Source organism: Dicentrarchus labrax, unplaced genomic scaffold, assembly GCF_905237075.1.
Source record: "Dicentrarchus labrax unplaced genomic scaffold, dlabrax2021, whole genome shotgun sequence".
In the NCBI taxonomy this organism is placed as follows: Eukaryota; Metazoa; Chordata; class Actinopteri; family Moronidae; genus Dicentrarchus; species Dicentrarchus labrax.
Window position 1 is genome coordinate 6635670 of NW_026136715.1, and position 17846 is coordinate 6653515.

Consider the following 17846-nt stretch of genomic DNA (forward strand, 5'->3'; position numbering starts at 1 on the left):
TAGAAGTTATATTTTATCTGTAAAATGAAAAAAATATATATCTTTCAGGTTAGTGGTCACTATCGGTTACATCAGTGGTTCCCAACCTGGGGTATAATAATGCTATATCTCAGCATTTGGTTCACTTCTGTGAAGAAAAGTAGATATAAAGTAAATTGCCAGAACAAAATTGGCTCCAGGGATCTTTTGAGTATTTCTGATTCTGATTCTGAGGACAATGACCAAGTGGACAAACACGGAATTTGTCCAAAAAAACCCAACAAAATAGCCTATTGCTTATTTACGATTGTTAAAATTATTTTTAAAAATACATAACACAGACAGAATGTATAATAGGTTCCCTATACAGGAAATAATGTGCTCAAAATTCATCCAAATCACTTGTTTTACACAAATGTCTTGCAGCTACTGAGTTCACTATTTGGGTTAATTGTATAGTTTTCAATATAATATTAAATATGTCACTTAAGCAGTTTACTAAATTATAGAAAAGGGGTCCCTTAAGGAAAAAGGTTAGGACTACAGCAGCAACCTTTGCAACTACAGCCAATGCAAATGTTGTACATATATCAATACACAACAATAAAGAGTGATTAATAAAGACATGATTTATTTGATTTATCTGACAGAAAATGACGAAAAGCCTCCAACCTTTGTTTTTTCCTTATCTCACAGCAACCTGAACTTTTTTATCTGCTTTGCAGAGTCAAATGAGTAACAGCTGATATCTTATAACGTAGCTCTTCCTTTTTCTCTACTGATAACTTAGTACATTAAACAATATTATATACTGTCTTCCCATATTGAACATGAAGGTAAACACATGTTAAAGCAAGAACTTTGCAATATTCATTATTTTATGGTTAGGTATGTCCACTGCAATATAAGCCTACTGTTATTCAAAAGGCAAATATGAGGTGAGCCATAAAATGCATTATATAATTCACAAACTCAAAGAATGTGATAAATGCATACTAGAGTTTATATTTAATCTGCAGTATTTTACATTTCATCTGCGTAAAAAGTACATTAATCTTAGTGATGTTGCTTGTCAAGTTGATGACTGCAATTTTGCCAGTACTGCTACATTTCGTAAAGCAAAGCTTTATTCTGTTCAAGAACATTAAAATGCAGAAATTAAATTCTCTCACATACATAACTGAAACCTTGCACTGTACATAAACCATTCGTAACCCTTTTACTTTCCCTGCTGTCACTAAAGTGCAAAGACCTCTTGAAGACTGAAAGCAAATCTTAAATTGGCAAAAATAAAGAAAACCACCATAGTATTGTTCCTACAGAAAAAAACAAACATGCAAACACTCTTCTTACTCATTCAGATTGAAAGTCACAACACATTAAATCACAAAACCCCCTTTCTTGGCTGAACAGTTAATAGATTGTTTTAATAAGTAAATCAATTTGATTGATATTAGGCTTAGTAAAAGTATCAAAAAATCTGCTGCTAATGTTCTTAGGCAACATGAGACTATTTTAAGTTGACTTCCTAATAGGCCAATTAAGTTCCTATTTTGCAAACATACTTTATCTAAGTTGATGAAAAATGCAGCAGAAACATTGTCAAGTCATTAAGGGAACAGTCACAACAGTGAATAAAGAGGAAACACAAAATACTCTCAGAGTATTATAAGCACATTAAACAGAAAGTGTAAAAACAGGACTGTGGTGTTTTCACACATACGTGTCACCCACACATACAATATATGTATTTGCATGACCAGTAACTCACAAATGAAAAAACATTATAAAAACTAAATTAAGTTTACAGTTCTGGTATCGCAGGCAATAGCCGAAGCTGCAACTTTATTTTGATAAGAACCTGTCGTCCGTGGAACTCAGAAATGACTCTCTATGGGCACCAAACAGTGTGACACATTTCACACCGCTGAATTAAAGTATCAAAGCTAAACAAGAGGAAATGACTAAAGATTTTCAGATCATCTTTGTGATTATCAATAAGATATGTCAAAATGATGATTGTCCCAAAAACAGTTTCAGTCAGGAGTCCACAGATAGTAACGTATTTTTTGGCGTTCCTTTGACAACAAGTAATCTTCTGATGAAAATAGGCTACTAGGCTATTTACTTCTTTCAGTCTTCAGAATCTTATATCTGTCAGTATCTTATTTATGTTTGCAAAGCTGCTCACGCGGTACAAATACTACATGAATACAAAATAAATGAGCAGCTAGAATCTTAAAAACATCCAAGGTGGCAAAAGCATGTTATTCAAACATCAGTGTTATGTGAGCCATTGTGCCAAAGTGACAATTTTGTGACTAAAAATCAATGTGACTCAATGCACTGCCACTTAATATAATTCAGAGGGATATCCTATAAAACCACTTGTATAAAAGTTCATCAAATATTTTTAATTAGTTGTTATCGTCACTGTATTATTTATCATCTGAGTATGATAAGAGGACCATGCAGTTTGACTTAGTACCCACCACACATGAGTAGTGTACACATATACAGCCTTAAAATACAATAGTTCATTTTTACTACTCTTTCATAACACTTACATTCTGTGTTTTCCTTCATTTTCTCAAAAAGTTCATATTCTTTCAACCATATTATTGGAGTTTAGCTTGTATTATTGTATTGTAACATAATTTGAATCTGTGCTGCTGTATTAAATGTTCAACTTCCCAAAACGACAAAAGATCAGTGGCGATCCCTCCCACAACGAGGTCGCTACTGAACCTGGAAGACATTGATTTTGCTTGTGTTTTTTAACGTCTGTCGCCGGTTGCAGAACCATACTCGCACAACCTCTCGGTCATAGTTTAGCTCTCTGGCAATTTCTGTAATCTCTTGGCCTGTAGGCAACGCATTCTTCTCAAAGTAGGAGTTAAGAACTTCTATTGCCTGCGGTGTGAAACTAGTACGTCGCTTGCGTTTTTTTGATGGTTCACCACCAACAAACTCCATCAGATTCTGCTGGCCTTTTTGGTTCCAGTGCTCCGCTTCAGCCAGCCACTTCTCCAACACCGGCTTTAGCTTCTGAGCACTCTTCGGGGTGATATCCAGCTTTTCAAACCTGTGGTGCAAAAGAAAGTTCAGCCTGAATCATATCATGAGAACACATTGTATGAGCTGTATTTCTATTTTATCCCTATGAATTCACATAGACCAAATTTGCAGGAAAGTACATAACTTTAATTAAGAAAAAAAATGTTTTTGAGTACTAGTCTCATTTCTTTACTTAATTTACCTACTTACCTCTATATAAGGATGAACCCATTGCTGTTCATATCAAAATGTCAATCTAAGATCATGAACCATTGGGACAATTCTTAAAAATGTTACTGCCTGTTACAGATACGTTGCCTAATCATATCCACATTCAAAGGAATAGTTTTACATTTTGGGAAATATGCTTACTCTTGATCAATATGGCTCTCATACCTGTAAGGTAAATATGAAGCTACAGCCAGTAACTGGTTAGCTTAGCTTTGCATTAGGACTGGAAATAACTAGTCTGGGCACTGTATGAAGGTAACAGAATCTGCCTTCCACCACCTCTTAAGCCGATCTCACCGATTAACACATTATATCTTGTTGGTTTCCTCCATACAAAAACTGTTAAACTAGGTGCTAAGCCATGTGTTTAAAATAATTTAAACACACAACCTCTAGCTTACAATCTATACTTATTTTTATGTAGCCAAAGTGTTTTTGACTGTTAAGTTACCATAACACATTCACAATGATTTATTAATTTAAGGATTTAACACTAAAGCCTTTTACAAATGTCACACATATCTCAACACGATAAACTCACTCCACTAAGCACGACTGCAATAACATGGCGAAAGTAGATGAGTAGATGTGGGTGCGTGGCCATTCATGCTTCAATAGTAATAGAATTGTAATTCTGTGTGCATGCAAATTAGGTCAGAGTATGCACATAACAAATGCTGCATGAATCACTGATGCTTACATGCAGAAATACATGGGTTTTTTTTACAATACAGAAGTAAAGTAAGGTAACATGAACAGTGGGGTCATTTACCTGCAAATGGCAGACTGGCTGTAGGCCGGACCCTCAGTTGCTGTAAGGGCCTGCCCTACTTGTGTCTGAGTAAGTCCCAAGGAGAGCCGGCGGATCTTGAAATTCTTGGCGAACTCTCGAATTTCCTCCAGATTAATGCCTTCCTCGCTGCTGACTACCTGCTGGGGTTCTACAATTGAAGGAGAATCTGGTTAAAAATATCTACCCACTTAAAACGCATCTATGTTTAGATATGGGAAGCAGGTGCACGTACTGCTGACAAGCTGGCCCACTTTTGCTATGTCTCCACAGGTGATGGGTACTGTGGAGGAGAGCGTGGTGGTGGTCTTCAGTACAGACGGCTGCGGGGCGATGACAACTGGTGACTGAGTGGCAGTTGTTACCAAAGGCTGGGAGAGAACAAATTAATTATATTCTTAGACGTGACATGCAACATAATGGTAAGATTTAATCATACGGATGATCAGCCAATTAACTGTGCTGAAATTATTTGGTCCTTTCTGACCTAAAAACAAAATGCAGACAGATGTTTATTATCTACCTGAGTGCTAGGTTTTGATAGTGTTGGAGGAGCAGCAGCTTTGGGCAGAACTGCAGCAGAGGTTGCAACCGCTGCATGTCCATTCCCTACTGTGGCAATGATCTGGCCCTGGGTGTTGAGAAGCAGCTGTGGGGTGACAGTCTGGACCTGGAGACCCTGACCCAGAGAGGCTGGGTTCACAAACAGCGGGAGGGTTCCTATTACCTGTGAATTTAGTTTAAGAGAAATACAAACAACAATTGAATGTAATCATTTTTTTTTTTTGCTTACCAAACCCAGTTACAGCACATTCATCAATGTGTCACTTAAGTACGCTCTACTAGCTGTTTACCTGGAATAAAATCATGTCTTTTCAGATCAAACATTGCACTACTAACTCCAGATTGAGAAATGGATCTGTTTGAGAGGACAAATCAGGTTTCACAGAAATAGTCTAATGCTCTACTGACCTGAAATAGCACTGCTGATTGATTGGTTACCTGGAGGGTGTTGCTTTTATTACCAATCCAGAAACGCAACACAAAAGCATTTTGACTGTCCTTACAGAGGGTGTGATTACCCGTCAATATAAATCTAAACTCGCAAAAAGTGTCAAATGCACTGTGTAATGGGAGCTCACTGTCTGTAAATTATTTGTTCTTACACTGTTTTCACTTTGTAATGACGTCTGTTATGCGTTCTAATCAATCAACGCCTAGGGGGTGTTTTTTGGCTAATGATACAGTACAGACAGACCCTCATAAATCTAAATCTATATAATATAATATAATATAATATTAATATCACAAGTATCAGTTTAAGGTACCCACCTGTCCTTGGGCATTTGTGATGATCTGGCTGGTGATGCCAGCCATGTTGGACATGGCACTGGTGATGATGGGAGTGGAGGTGAGGGAACTGAGAAACTGGGGCTGACCCAAGGAGGCAGCGTTGATCTGAACAGAAAAACACAACAAATTAAAATAGCATAGGAAACTAAATCCTGTGAATGACGTGATTTAAAATGCTACAAAAAGTATGACCAGGCATAAATCCTTCAAGCAGCATTCTTACAATGGCAGGATTGATGGAGAGTCCTGCAGTCTGGAGTGCTGCTAAAGATATGTTGGACTGAGAGACAGTAGTTGTGGCCGAGGTCGCCTGGGCAGCCGCCATCTGAGCAGCGGTGACCTGTGCATTGGTCACCTGTGTTGGCTGAGACGTCACCTGCACTGGCTGTATAGAAGCTTGAGGCTGGAACATCGCCTGTGCATTTGTGTGCAATTGGGGCTGGACCGAGTTCAGGACAGTCGCAGCTGAATGAAAGTACAGTATCAACCTGTTATTGTTCTGTAATCAAGTTACTCATTGTGAGGAAATATTGTCACAGAGCCACGCTAACATGTACTTAGGCACATGGTTTGTGGAGCTAAAAATCTCACAATGACAACGCTACCATGCTCATGTTTAGCAGGTATAATGTTTACCATGTTCACCATGTTAGTTTAGCTTTTTAGCATGCTGACATTTTCTAATTAGCACTAAAGAAAAACGTAGCTGAGGCTTATGGAAATGTCATTAGTCTTTGTTAAAGATGGCAATTTTGAAGTCAGGTCTCAACTATGATCTACCTAAAATAAAGTTGGACAAAATCTGTTTATGAGAAGCTAAATTGAGAGCACACATAAACAGATTGTGTTTTACCTTGGAGGCCAGCGAAGGGCAGTTTGAGGAGGTTTCCGGCTGTGGTAGCTGCTGCAAAGGCAGGTAGAGTAGTTACATTGGTGGTAGGCAAGGTGAGAACAGCCAGACCACCCTGGCCACCAATGGAGCCCGCCATACTGAGGGGGATGAGCAAGGGCTGCCCCAGAGATCCTGTCTGTGCCATCATACCAGTCATCAGAGTGGCCAAACTTTCCTGGGTCAGCACCTAATGTAGCATAATAAAAGCTTTCCATCAACATTTGGGACTGGGATGAACACAGTAATGTTGTTCTAGATAAAGTTTACTGACATCCTGGTGTTTCTACAGGGGAAAGCTTACTGAACTAATTATGAATACACTTTTTACTGTCTGTGCACTCAACTACTTAATTTGATTTGTTTTTGTCTTTTACTAAAGTGGGTGTTTTATTTTTTGTGGCAGTTTTGTGGGATCCAATTTGTTCAATTTTTACCATTCACAAAGCACCAGAGCCTCGGTCAGTGACTTCAGAAAATCACCTACAGTTGTCTGTAGGTGACAGACTACTGTAGGTGATTTAATCCCTCTGATGAATGAATATTGGACATAAGTGAACCGGGTGAAATGCAAATAGGGTCCTTGTAAATTTCCCCTCATTTGAAATTTCACACTTTCAGCCCTTTCAAGGCCAATGCAGCTTAAACTTGTTAATTTCTGTCCCTGGTTTTAGGTAAAGAAAAACTCCAACAACCTACAACTTTCCTTCTCTGATAACATAGGATGTATTTGGAAAGTGTGTAAATTCTACCTGTGGACAGCCTTGTACAGTGATGGGCATGGTGGCTTGGGGCTGTGGCAGGGACACACTGACGGGAACAGCAGGAGTCAACGTTTGAACAGCAGGGGCTGCTGCCTCTACAGACACCACCTGCTGCTCACCCAGCACTGCAGGAGCACAGACAGGGTTAGTTCTGACTGACATTTGAAGTAGTTTTCACAGCTGCTATTAACATTTCAGTGCTACAGTGTCATGTACGTATGAATAATAAGTCATCTGCTATCCATCATTATCTAGTAGGACCATGATTTACCTGCTCCCCCGATGCTCTGGGGCACAACGAGGCCTTCCTGCATGCTGCCGAGCTCAGGTTGCTCTGCAGGCCGAGCCACTCCCTCCTCGGCTTTGCCTTCATTCTTCCCATCAGGTACGGATGACGGCAGAGACGCATCGACCTCTACCTCTAGCACACGAATAGTCTCATGGCCAGACATCACAATGACCTGCACAACAATTAGGGAGTAAAATCTGAGATGATTCAAATGCACACAAAAAAAAAACTGCCTACACTGTTCCACTTCTTTTGCTCAGGATTTTATTATAAGAAATAAAAATAAACAAATAAATAAACCACTCTGTTATGGTTTAAGTATCACTTGATACGTGAAGGGTCACAAATATAGACAATAGTTAAATTTAGTATTTCCCTACTTTATGAATTCCCCCTTTAATTGGATCTAATTTTGACCTAACTGGTGATTCATGGTATGCAATAATGAAAGGCCTAGAGGAGACGCAGCGAGACAACCTGGGCTGGAGGACAAGGTGCAGAGAGACAATGCAGGAAGAGAGAGGAGGATGCATACCTGGTTGTCTTTGGCAGGGAATTTCAAAGTGCAGGATTTAAATGGCTGAAAAAAGACTTCTGCAGTCAGACAGTGAATGGCTAAGGAGAACAGAGAAGCCGAGCACATGTTAGGACACAATGACCCAAAACAAGACAACACCAAAAAGGAAGAGACACAAACGAAAAGAGCATGAGTACACCAAAACAATGACAAAAGCATCAGCCAAACAAGCAGCTCAAGCAATGCTTTCTTCAAGCTCCCCCCTCCGTACGTCTGTGAAGAGCATTGCTTTTTGTTTACTGACTATGTCTACACAGAATGTTACTAGAGAGAGAAAAAAACCCACAATTAATTATTAAACACAGCAGTTTAAAGAACGGCAACCGTCCCCAAGCATAAAGCAGCAGGTATTATTAGGTGATAAAACACAAAACGTGGGTCCTGATTCTCTAACAAACTCGTATGGAAGTTAATCATTCCAACATGGTATGGTATGTGGGCACATGGAGAGCGACAGGGAGCAAACGGGAGCAAAGAACTTGAAGACAACATAAGTTATCAGGATTTGGTTACGCTAAGTGAGGGGTTATAGTGGAAGGTGTGTTCGCTGTGCTTTAAACAGACAGGAGAGTGTTACCTGCTCATTGACAGTAAGTGGGGCATCTTTGGCAGGGAGATCCTGGGAGTTCATGGCTCGCTGCACCACCACCGTCACTGTCTTCCTGGCATTCTGGGTAAACAAACACTGATTAAACAAACCCTGAAAGATTTGTCTTCTTGATTTAGTGTGGTGACTACTTAATCCACTCCTAATCTGTTTTGCACTCATTTCAAGAATGAAAATATACATAAAAGTTTCCATGATGGTGACCCCTGTTAAGGCACAGCTGCACTTTAAGGGGGGGTGGGGGTTAAATTCTGGTTTAGAACAGACCCACATGCAGAGGACTGTTTTGTTATTCATGGCTAATTCTGTCATTGCAGGACCAGACTATTTGGAGGGGCCTATAAACAGGCGATACTGTGTTGCACTTCAGCTGCAGAAAACGTGATGAAATACGCTGATCGTGGACATGAAGTGGTTACAAATTCAACACAGATCAAAATAAAGATTCAAGATGGTGCATTTCCTACTGCAATGCCCCGTTAGAAATGAGGATCTGTCAAAAACTTCAGCGGGTGTTGATGGGTTCCCCACCCCCATCCTGGCCAATAAAAGTCTCGCCGCGTCGGCCACTTTTGGAGACAGGCACTAACCACCAAGTACAGGCGACAGAAATCATCTCGACCCGTGCCTAGAGACCGAATATTATGTATTTCCCTCTCTTTATCATAAATATATAAATTATGCTAATTACGAACATTGCATATTAACCAAAACTCATTTCCTCTCGCCATTTCGCTGCTATGCGCGAAGAGCAGGCTAGAACAGACTCCGGTTATTATATTCAACTTACCGCGTAAATGCAGCTTATTTTCTGTAATCCCTCGCTCTTATAAAGGTCCTTGTCACAGTTTGTTTCAGTCACACATAATTAAAAATTCATCTCAGCTCCCAGACAGGCGCTGTGACTGCACACAAAAGAGGTATTTGCATTGATAAGGAGGGTTGCAATGTTAGGATCTCCTTCTCTCTTAATATTTAATGACGATGCCCTTTCTGCAACAGTTCAGACAATCAAAAATCCCTGGCGTGTCTCAACAAATCCTATTTGAGCAACAAAGTCGGACAAAATTGCCACAAAATTGGCCTTTTGCACTACGTCATGAACATAATTTATGCAAGAAAAAATCTTGCATTGAAAAATGTCTGCCTCGACTTGAGAGGTGCCATGGTTCTCTTAAAGGGGAAGTGCCTCCATAAATAAAAGCTCTGGAGGACGCAGCACTGACTACAGTCTATGGCACCGACACAGTGAAATTATAAATATAATAACACTATTTGCTTGTTTCGCTCACTTATAGTTAGTGTTTATAATGACAAATCAGAATCAGATCCAGAAATACTTATACTAATATGTTACTCATTACTCACACAACGTTAAAGAAATAGTACTTCTATACAATATCTAACACAATATATAGAATAGAAATGAATGTATAGGGATATTAATATAGTAAAAGAGTAAAAAATAAGAATGGAAATAGAAATATAATAAGATAATAAGAGCCTATATATTAAGTAAATGTAAATCTAAACATATTCCACAGTATTGTTGACAGAAATTCAATAAATAGTAAGGAAACAAGCTATTTATGTTTATGAATTAAAGTGCTCCTATTGTGTTTGCAGAAGTATATTCTGTGTGCTATGAGGAGGGTATCCTTTGTTTGTTTGTTTGTTTGTTCATGGGCCTGATATATTTTGTTTTGTTTATTGAAAACTGAATAAAATAGCTCCATTCAAGCGCCCCTCTTGGTGGGACTTCCTTCTGTCTGACTAACAATTTGACTATGACTGTGAGTAGTGAAACATCTGCTGTGTGTGTTCGTTAAGCTGGTTAAGTGGAAATGAGTGTATTTCTGACTGGATGGAAACCCTTTATTGACCCAGCCCTTTAACAAAACAACAGGAGATTGTGGTCCGACGTGCACACATATGGTTATAATCTCCTAGTTTTCTTCACAAATATTTGTAATCTTAAAAATATGCTGCCCAAAATGTTCTTAAGTTCTTTTTAATGAACAAATTTGAATCCCCACTTAATAAATTAATGAATCACTTCCATCCTATAGTCTCTGGGTGCGCCTACAGCATATGAGGTTGTGCAAATACTAACCGTGTATGCAATTCACAATACATTAACATGTATACAAACAATATAGTGCATATCTCAACATAAAGAATAATGGTTAACTGTTGAGTTCAGTGATGGAGATAAATTACAGGCAAATGCATATCAAGGTTTTCTGGGCCCCTTAACCCCACAGGATCATTTGCTATGACCACCTTTTTTTAGGCCTAGACTTTTTAACTTGTGGTAGTATAACTACTAGTAGAAGTAATACCTGTGTGTTTTATACTCACTGTAGAAAAAGTTGAGGTATTACTAAAAACATCAATGGTGTCTGTGTTACAGCATGTAAAATTCCAGAAGCCTGAATCTTAAGCACCTAAATGGACTTAAGCAATTATTTAATTCATCATTATGTGCTTTTGCTACTGTGGCGTTCCTATTAAAGTGTAATGCTGTTATTGTTGTATTCTTAAAATTGAATTGTACATGTTCTTTATGTATAAAGCATTAAAAACTGCACATATGACAGCAGTGCTAATAAGATAATAATTTACCATCCACTGGGACGCTTGAATAAGACAGAGCCATCATTGATGTTACTATTAATATCTGTGCTTTTCCTATTATGTCTGCAGTGACAAAGGCCTTCTGTGTTATATTTATGGTGAGCAACACAGATAGTTCACTACAAGTCAGAGAGAGACAGAGACTGCCCAATAATATCAGTATTAACGTTCTTTGTATTGTATTTGCTATAAGTTATATCATTACAATACAACACAATGTAGGAGTATATCCTACACCTGCACTAACCATGTCCCATATTGTTTTACATATGTACTGTGTGGTTCTAGTTCTTAGTTTTAGTTCAGTTTCTGATTAATTAGTTATTTGTGTTTTACATTCACACGTCACTTCATGTCACTTTGCTACCACAGCGACAGATACAGGAAGTCTTTCCTCGCGGCAGTCAAAAAGAGAACTCTCTGCTTTATAGTTTCTTTCTCATACCTCCCCCTCTGTCCTGCCCCTCCAGTAATTTGCACATTTCACTGTTGTAACGTCCATCTTCTTTGTCTTGTGTATCGTATTTTATCCTATTTTTGTATTTCTCTTTTATTGTTTTTTATTTTTTTATTTTTTTTTATATTTTTTATTTTTATTGCACTATTGTCTACAAATGTTATTGTTTGTTTATATGTAAAACTATACATAGTAGTTTAAATCTATTTTGTTGAGCTTGTTGTCCTGTTTATTTATGATTATGAGTCAAAATCCCTTATTTGTGTGCACATACCTGGCCAATAAAAGTGCTCCTGATCTCTCTATCGATCTATCTATTGATCTAGCTACTCCAGCCTGTATTCTGACAGTGAACACATCTTTTTTTTTTTTGTATTTTATTTGTAACTCTTAAACATCCAACTTTTTTTTTTTTTTTTCTCTCAATTTCACCTTCATTCACTCTTGAACACCTCGCGCTCGCCTGTAGGCGGCGCGCGCACCAGTGCGTCGAACCGCCGACGGGAAGAACGACTGACGTCACCACTTCCACAACAACAAGAAGCTGAAAAACAAGGAAGTGAATGATTGTGAAGCCGTAACCTGTTATAAGGCCGTGACAAGATACGCAGAGCTCCGTGTTTAATCCGAAATTCCTCAGTCTCCGGATCAGCCCAGAACAATGAACAACAAAGGTATTTTATCCGCACATTTCTTTCGCCAGGCAGCGTTAATAAGTCCGCTACACGACGCGGAGGTTATAAGAAGAGATGAAGAGCTGTCGTTATGGCCATCCGAAGCGGACTTCACGTTTAGCTACGTACATGACAATAAACCGACCGTGGTTTTTTTCTCACGGATAACACTAAAGCACACAGGTTTGAGCTCGGGCATATAGTTTATTGGATTTTTCACAAACACGATAGATGTTAATAATAAACGCCCAACGTTTGCTTGTCACCTTTTTCTATTTTTTTTTTTTTTTTTTTTTATCACTGGCCAGGTCACATATTTTCAGTTCGCTAGCTTTCACTCACACACACAGGCAAGGTTTTTAAAGGCGAAGCTGACATGATTTTACTGTTTTGGTTTTACATGCATAGGCATCTAAATCCGGATGAGTGAGTGTAATAATGGTGTATTTCTATCGTGTGTGCAAAAATGTGTCTTCTTGTAGCTTTTTATTCTGTCATATGCAGCTTTATTTTGGACATACTCAGATCTTTTGTTGTAGCCATGCAGTTAAGATGTGGGGCTGCAGCTAACGATTTTTTTTTTTTTCCTTCCTTTATCGATTCATTTAGCGATTATTTTCTCGAATAACTACATCACGTGTTGGATGCCTTTTTTTTTAAATTATGGTTTTGTCCATCAAGAATAGACAGAATAAACAAATGATTTAACAATTTTTGCTTTAAAAAAATACTTATTGATTCTAAAATTGTATTTTCTGTGGATTGACTAATCAAATAATTGGCTTATAGTTTAATTATCTTGTATGTTTTCCTAGATTTATTTTTTAAATGTTTTGTCAGTTTTTAAACCTAGGAACTGAAAAAAACCAAAAATTTAAACTGTATTTTATATTTATTTGGAATTAACAGCTTAAACTTGTGTACATTTTTTTCATGTCATTATAGGATTTATATGCACCCTTGAAAGAAAATTTCTCAGGGCCGTTTTTTTATATTTCAGGGTTTTTCCTTGCTCTCCATCATGGGGCAGTGGAAGTGACACTACATTTCACCCCACAAGCAATGCTATTTGAATAGAAAAATATTTTCTATTACTGCCGAAAATGTGGTATTCTTTCCTCCATCCAGGCCGTTAACGGGACATATTTGTCTTGCCCTGTGTCACATACTTTGTTGATGTTTCTCGGAAGCCTCTAAAGTTCTCAGACTTTGTTTACTGCTGAAATATTTCACAACACTTTGCCACGAATACACTGTTACTCCCTCAGGCTGGGATTTCTGTGTCTGTCACTTTTTAAGACTAAAAAATGGTCATTTGCTGAAAGTAAAATGTTGTTTTGCAGGTTCATATCCACAGCAGGCTGTGTACCCTCAGCAGAGCACTGCACCTGTATACCCTCCTGCTATGCAAATGTCTCCTCAGGCACCTCCTTACACAGACACACCACCTGCATATTCTGAGGTAACTATTACATGTACATGTCATATACGATTATAAACATATATGAACAGTTGTAAACCGTTTTAAACCTGTCCTTTTTGTCTCTGTGTCTGCAGATATACCAGCCCAGATATGTGCTTCCACCTCAGGTGCCTGGTCAGTTGCCTCAGATGTCCTCTCACTACCCTGGTGCTCAGATGTTCATGCCCATGCAGCCACATATGTCTGTTGGACCGGTGGGCCAGAATGTCCCCATGGCTTACTATCCCATGGGAGCCATGTACCCCCCTGGTTCAACAGTGATGGTGGAAGGTGGCTTTGATGCTGGTGCTCGCTTCACAGCAGGCAGCAGTGTTTCCATCCCAGTGAGTATCCCCCCCTTGTTCAACTCATTATTGCAGTTAGGATGTTGTTGAGTGTTATCTTACGTCTGGATGCTGGAATATATAAAATCCAAAGCTGATCACCTCAATGCATATTCCTTTGCTTGTTTCTCCCGTAGCCCCCACCTCCTGGACATCCCCCCAATGCAGCTCAGCTGGCTGCCATGCAGAATGCCAATGTTGTAATGACACAGCGCAAGAATAACTTCTTCCTTGGTGGATCCAGTGGAGGTTATACCATCTGGTAACAGCAAGTCCTCAACTCCTCCTTCATGCCTAAACCGTGTCCCCGTCCCAAATGATGACCCAGTTCTTCCCCCATCCCATACGCCTCCCTCTTCAGGCTGCTTGGCCATGCCACAATACTGATATCACCTAATGGAATGTAATATTTTAGAGCCCTCGTGAAAGGTACAGTACTCCACTTCTGACCTAGAGATCAAATGATGAATGCCACTGCCTGGAGAGGACAAATGCAAAATTTTTAATGTCGCAGAATTCATTCCATAATTCGTCACAAACCTCTTTGGTCATTCCAGATTGGACCTCTTTCAGGCATCTGTATTTGTTCAAGAGACCTTGTCTCCTTTGATCGAATAGATCACAAATTACATTGAGATGTTCTTGTATACCTGTAAAGCTACATAAATGAAATGTTGAAATATCAGACCCGCATTATATAGTTTAGCTGCTTTATGGTGAAAGTGAAATGCAGTTACAAAGTTGCAGTGAAAGCGCAAAAAAAAAGAAATCTCCACTTGTCTTTTTGAAAACTTTTAGTGTAGTTAAATTAATAGATGTGTAATAGTTCCATGTAAATATCAGTATGATGATCATAAGAATTTACATCTCGACTATTAAAAAAAAAGAAAAAAAAAAAAGAATGAGCATCCTGGATGCTTTTAGCTAGAATCGTCTTGTCCTTTGCACAGTATCCAAAATAACACGGCGAATTTGTTGCACAGTGAACTGTCTCATCTGACAGATTCCTACATTAAAATCACTTGTAAATTAAATAAATTTAAGCTAAAGCAAATAATTCAAGAAAAGATTTCATGCAATATCCAAAGTGGTTTACTGTACCTTGTTGGGCAACTTGTAGATGAACATAGTCAAGTGCCAAAGAGCACTGGGGATAGCCCTAATTTAAAGCAAATTAACTTCAGTAAACTTAAAGGAAAGAAATTTAAAGTAAATCCAAATAGTAAGTTGAATGGGAAGGGGTGGTTGGTGTAACATTTTAGCTTTTTTTGTCTCTTGTTTCTATTTCACAGTCGGATACCCAGACTTTATACACTAAATGTTTTATTGTGCAGATTTCAAGAACTACCCTCCATTGTTCCTTCTTTGTCATTTCACACCGTATAATTTGTTAAACATATTTATTCACTGTAGAAGAAGAAAAATGTCACTTTTGTGATAGCATTAGTTTCTAGTTAAACTTTTCAAAGGTTGAGGAGACTTCTATAAATATTTCAGTGTTTCTTTTATTTCTTCCATTACTATTCCACATCTTAAGCGTGCTACATGAGTAGTTAGGCTATTACATTCGTTAGTATGACCAATGAGCTGGTTGTACCAAAGATTTGGTCTATAATGCACTTATGTTTGGTTGTGACTTGAAATTTAAAACGTCACAATTTAAAAGCAAACATATCATTGAATACGCAGTTATGAGATTGTTGGTACCTAGATCTTCAGTCTGACATGTTAGTTAATGTGTTCATGTCACTTTATGTGGGTTAATTGCATTTTTTTTTAAGTCGTTGCATACTTTTGCACCTTTGCTATGTACAAATTTGATTAAATACTTTTTATCTGAGATGCACTGCTAAGCAAATCTGAGTGGTTGCAAACAAGGGGCTACTCTTTTTCTTTTTTTTTTCATGAGTTTTTAAAGAAAGCTGTGAGATTTTTCAACATTTCTTTTTTAAGATTTTAAAATTCATCAAGTTCTAGTCCATTTGAAAATAACGTCATGATGTGTCGTGTTGTTCAGTAGCCTTAAAGTGTATGCAAAACACTTGCAATGAGGCTATATCACCGTCAGCATAATAGTTCATTTAAAAAGACACTTTTGTGCTGGTAATTACACTTCTTTAGAATCTTTACATAATACGTTATGTTGTGAACTTTAGGTATCTAAAAAGTAGGGAAGTAAGTATAGATACCATAAACGTATATTTGTAGATATTCTTCATTTTGGTGTGTGGTAGCGTCAATGTGTCACTGGGTATCCGACATACTATATCAAGTTTTAACAGCTGTGGCCACCAGAAAACAAATGCTGTTTGCTGTCAACCAACATCGAGTGATTTCAGTGTTATTTATGTGAGAAAGACCGGCTGTCTGGAAAACGTGCTTCATTCATCCGATGAACCTCCTCTCAGCAGCTCATACACACACACACACACAGACACACAGCTACTACAACGGACGTGACTAACAATGTCACTCGTGTTTTTAAAATCTCACTCATTCCGCCGCTTCATACAGCTTTGCTGGGGAAGAGGCCACAGCTATCAAAGCTTTTAAAATATTATTCAAACAAATGTGTATTTTTTTTTTTTCTTCTCTCTCTCCATCTCTGCTCTGATTGTTTGTAAAGCAGCATAATGGTGGCTTTGTCCCAGCAATATGAAGTACTGTAAACTACAGCTGACCAGTAGATGCTATGCCAACCACAGCCAGCAAATGGATTACCCCCTTTGTTGAAGGATTATGGACATTTATAGTTCAGGGATTCTCTTTACAATATTTTGTAAAAATAGATGTATGTACTAAAGTGATGTGATAGACTTTGGTACACATTCTATCTTTTAAGATTACTAAAGGAGATGAGTGTCAAAGATGGAATACTTTGAAAAAAAGAACTTAGGTGCACTTAACTTTTTTATACTAAACTTAAAATTTAAAATGTAAGTTTAGAATAAAGGTTATTTTGGAAATTTGAAATGTTGCATGTTTGTTTTAATTTTATCCACATATACAATGTATTAGAACAGGGCAGGTATTTATTTCATGATTTTGATCCGAGAGAACATCTGAGATTTTGGTTACTGTTATGTTGTGATTATAGCTTAAATGTTGTCTTTCCCCTGGCCAGACTGCATCACAGGTAATTGATCGTTTTATCAACTTGTTTGAGTGGATGCTCCTACTTGCTTGGCCTTCATACCAATATCACCAAGATTTTTTTGTCAGAAATCCTCATCATCCACCTTAATTTAGTATACGTACTGTATGAAAGAACCAATAGTCACAACCCAACTATTGTCACTTTGATATAAACAGTATTGAGTCAAATATGGATGTGTATTTTTGTCAAAACCGCCCAGCACAACACGGAGTTGCCAGTTTATCTCATCCATAGCATTTTGATCCAACAGCCCACGATAAATCACACCTTAATGAAGCTTGTCAAATTCAGTTTTTTGCTGACATTGTGACAGGAAGGTTTTGACTCACAGCCGTGAGATCATTTGAATCCCTGGTTTGTTGGCTTGTATTGCATTTTACCGAAAAGGTGTCTATTATTTTGTCAGCTAATCAATTTTTCAAACGCTGCGTCAACAAAAACTGAACATACGCTTCATGATCGTGGGATTCAGTGCTGGACTGTTGGATTATACTATATTGGATGTATCTAAATGTATCTTAACAAACTCAGTGTAATGTGCAGTATGTTCTCTAAAACATTTGTGCACCCATCTCCGAT

At 38.1% G+C, this 17846-nt stretch overlaps 2 protein-coding genes across 4 annotated transcripts; one reads left to right on the top strand and one right to left on the bottom strand.

Annotated features, from left to right (window-relative positions):
• Positions 1 to 590: 590 nt before the first annotated feature.
• pou6f1 (POU class 6 homeobox 1) lies at positions 591 to 9693 on the bottom strand. 3 transcript variants are annotated; one of them, XM_051425708.1, is made up of 11 exons: positions 9327 to 9693; positions 8507 to 8599; positions 7335 to 7524; positions 7052 to 7188; positions 6264 to 6489; positions 5634 to 5875; positions 5390 to 5515; positions 4581 to 4784; positions 4293 to 4428; positions 4040 to 4208; positions 591 to 3064 (listed from the first exon to the last, which is right to left on the bottom strand). In XM_051425708.1, exons 2-11 carry the CDS (start codon positions 8558 to 8560, stop codon positions 2719 to 2721), a joined length of 1830 nt encoding a protein of 609 aa, XP_051281668.1. In that variant the 5' UTR covers positions 8561 to 8599; positions 9327 to 9693; the 3' UTR covers positions 591 to 2718. The 3 variants fall into 3 exon arrangements, with proteins under 3 accessions (XP_051281668.1, XP_051281669.1, XP_051281670.1); XM_051425709.1 differs by lacking the exon at positions 9327 to 9693 and adding an exon at positions 9004 to 9176; XM_051425710.1 differs by lacking the exon at positions 9327 to 9693 and adding an exon at positions 7888 to 7967 and having other exon boundaries at positions 8507 to 8600.
• Positions 9694 to 12140: 2447 nt separating this feature from the next.
• dazap2 (DAZ associated protein 2) lies at positions 12141 to 17434 on the top strand. The gene is made up of 4 exons (XM_051424678.1): positions 12141 to 12304; positions 13648 to 13766; positions 13862 to 14110; positions 14248 to 17434. Exons 1-4 carry the CDS (start codon positions 12292 to 12294, stop codon positions 14374 to 14376), a joined length of 510 nt encoding a protein of 169 aa, XP_051280638.1. The 5' UTR covers positions 12141 to 12291; the 3' UTR covers positions 14377 to 17434.
• The last annotated feature ends 412 nt before the right edge of the window (positions 17435 to 17846 follow it).

Bases quoted from the DNA above. Each gene is read 5' to 3' on its own strand.
- pou6f1 (XM_051425708.1), bottom strand. From the start codon at position 8,560: ATGAACTCCCAGGATCTCCCTGCCAAAGATGCCCCACTTACTGTCAAT. The intron at 7,189-7,334 runs GTAAATCATGGT...GTGCTCCTGCAG, and splicing joins CCAGAGCATCGGGGGAGCAG to TGCTGGGTGAGCAGCAGGTG. The intron at 4,209-4,292 runs GTACGTGCACCT...CTTCAATTGTAG, and splicing joins AGTGGGCCAGCTTGTCAGCA to AACCCCAGCAGGTAGTCAGC.
- dazap2 (XM_051424678.1), top strand. The intron at 13,767-13,861 runs GTAACTATTACA...CTGTGTCTGCAG, and splicing joins CACCACCTGCATATTCTGAG to ATATACCAGCCCAGATATGT. The intron at 14,111-14,247 runs GTGAGTATCCCC...TTTCTCCCGTAG, and splicing joins GCAGCAGTGTTTCCATCCCA to CCCCCACCTCCTGGACATCC.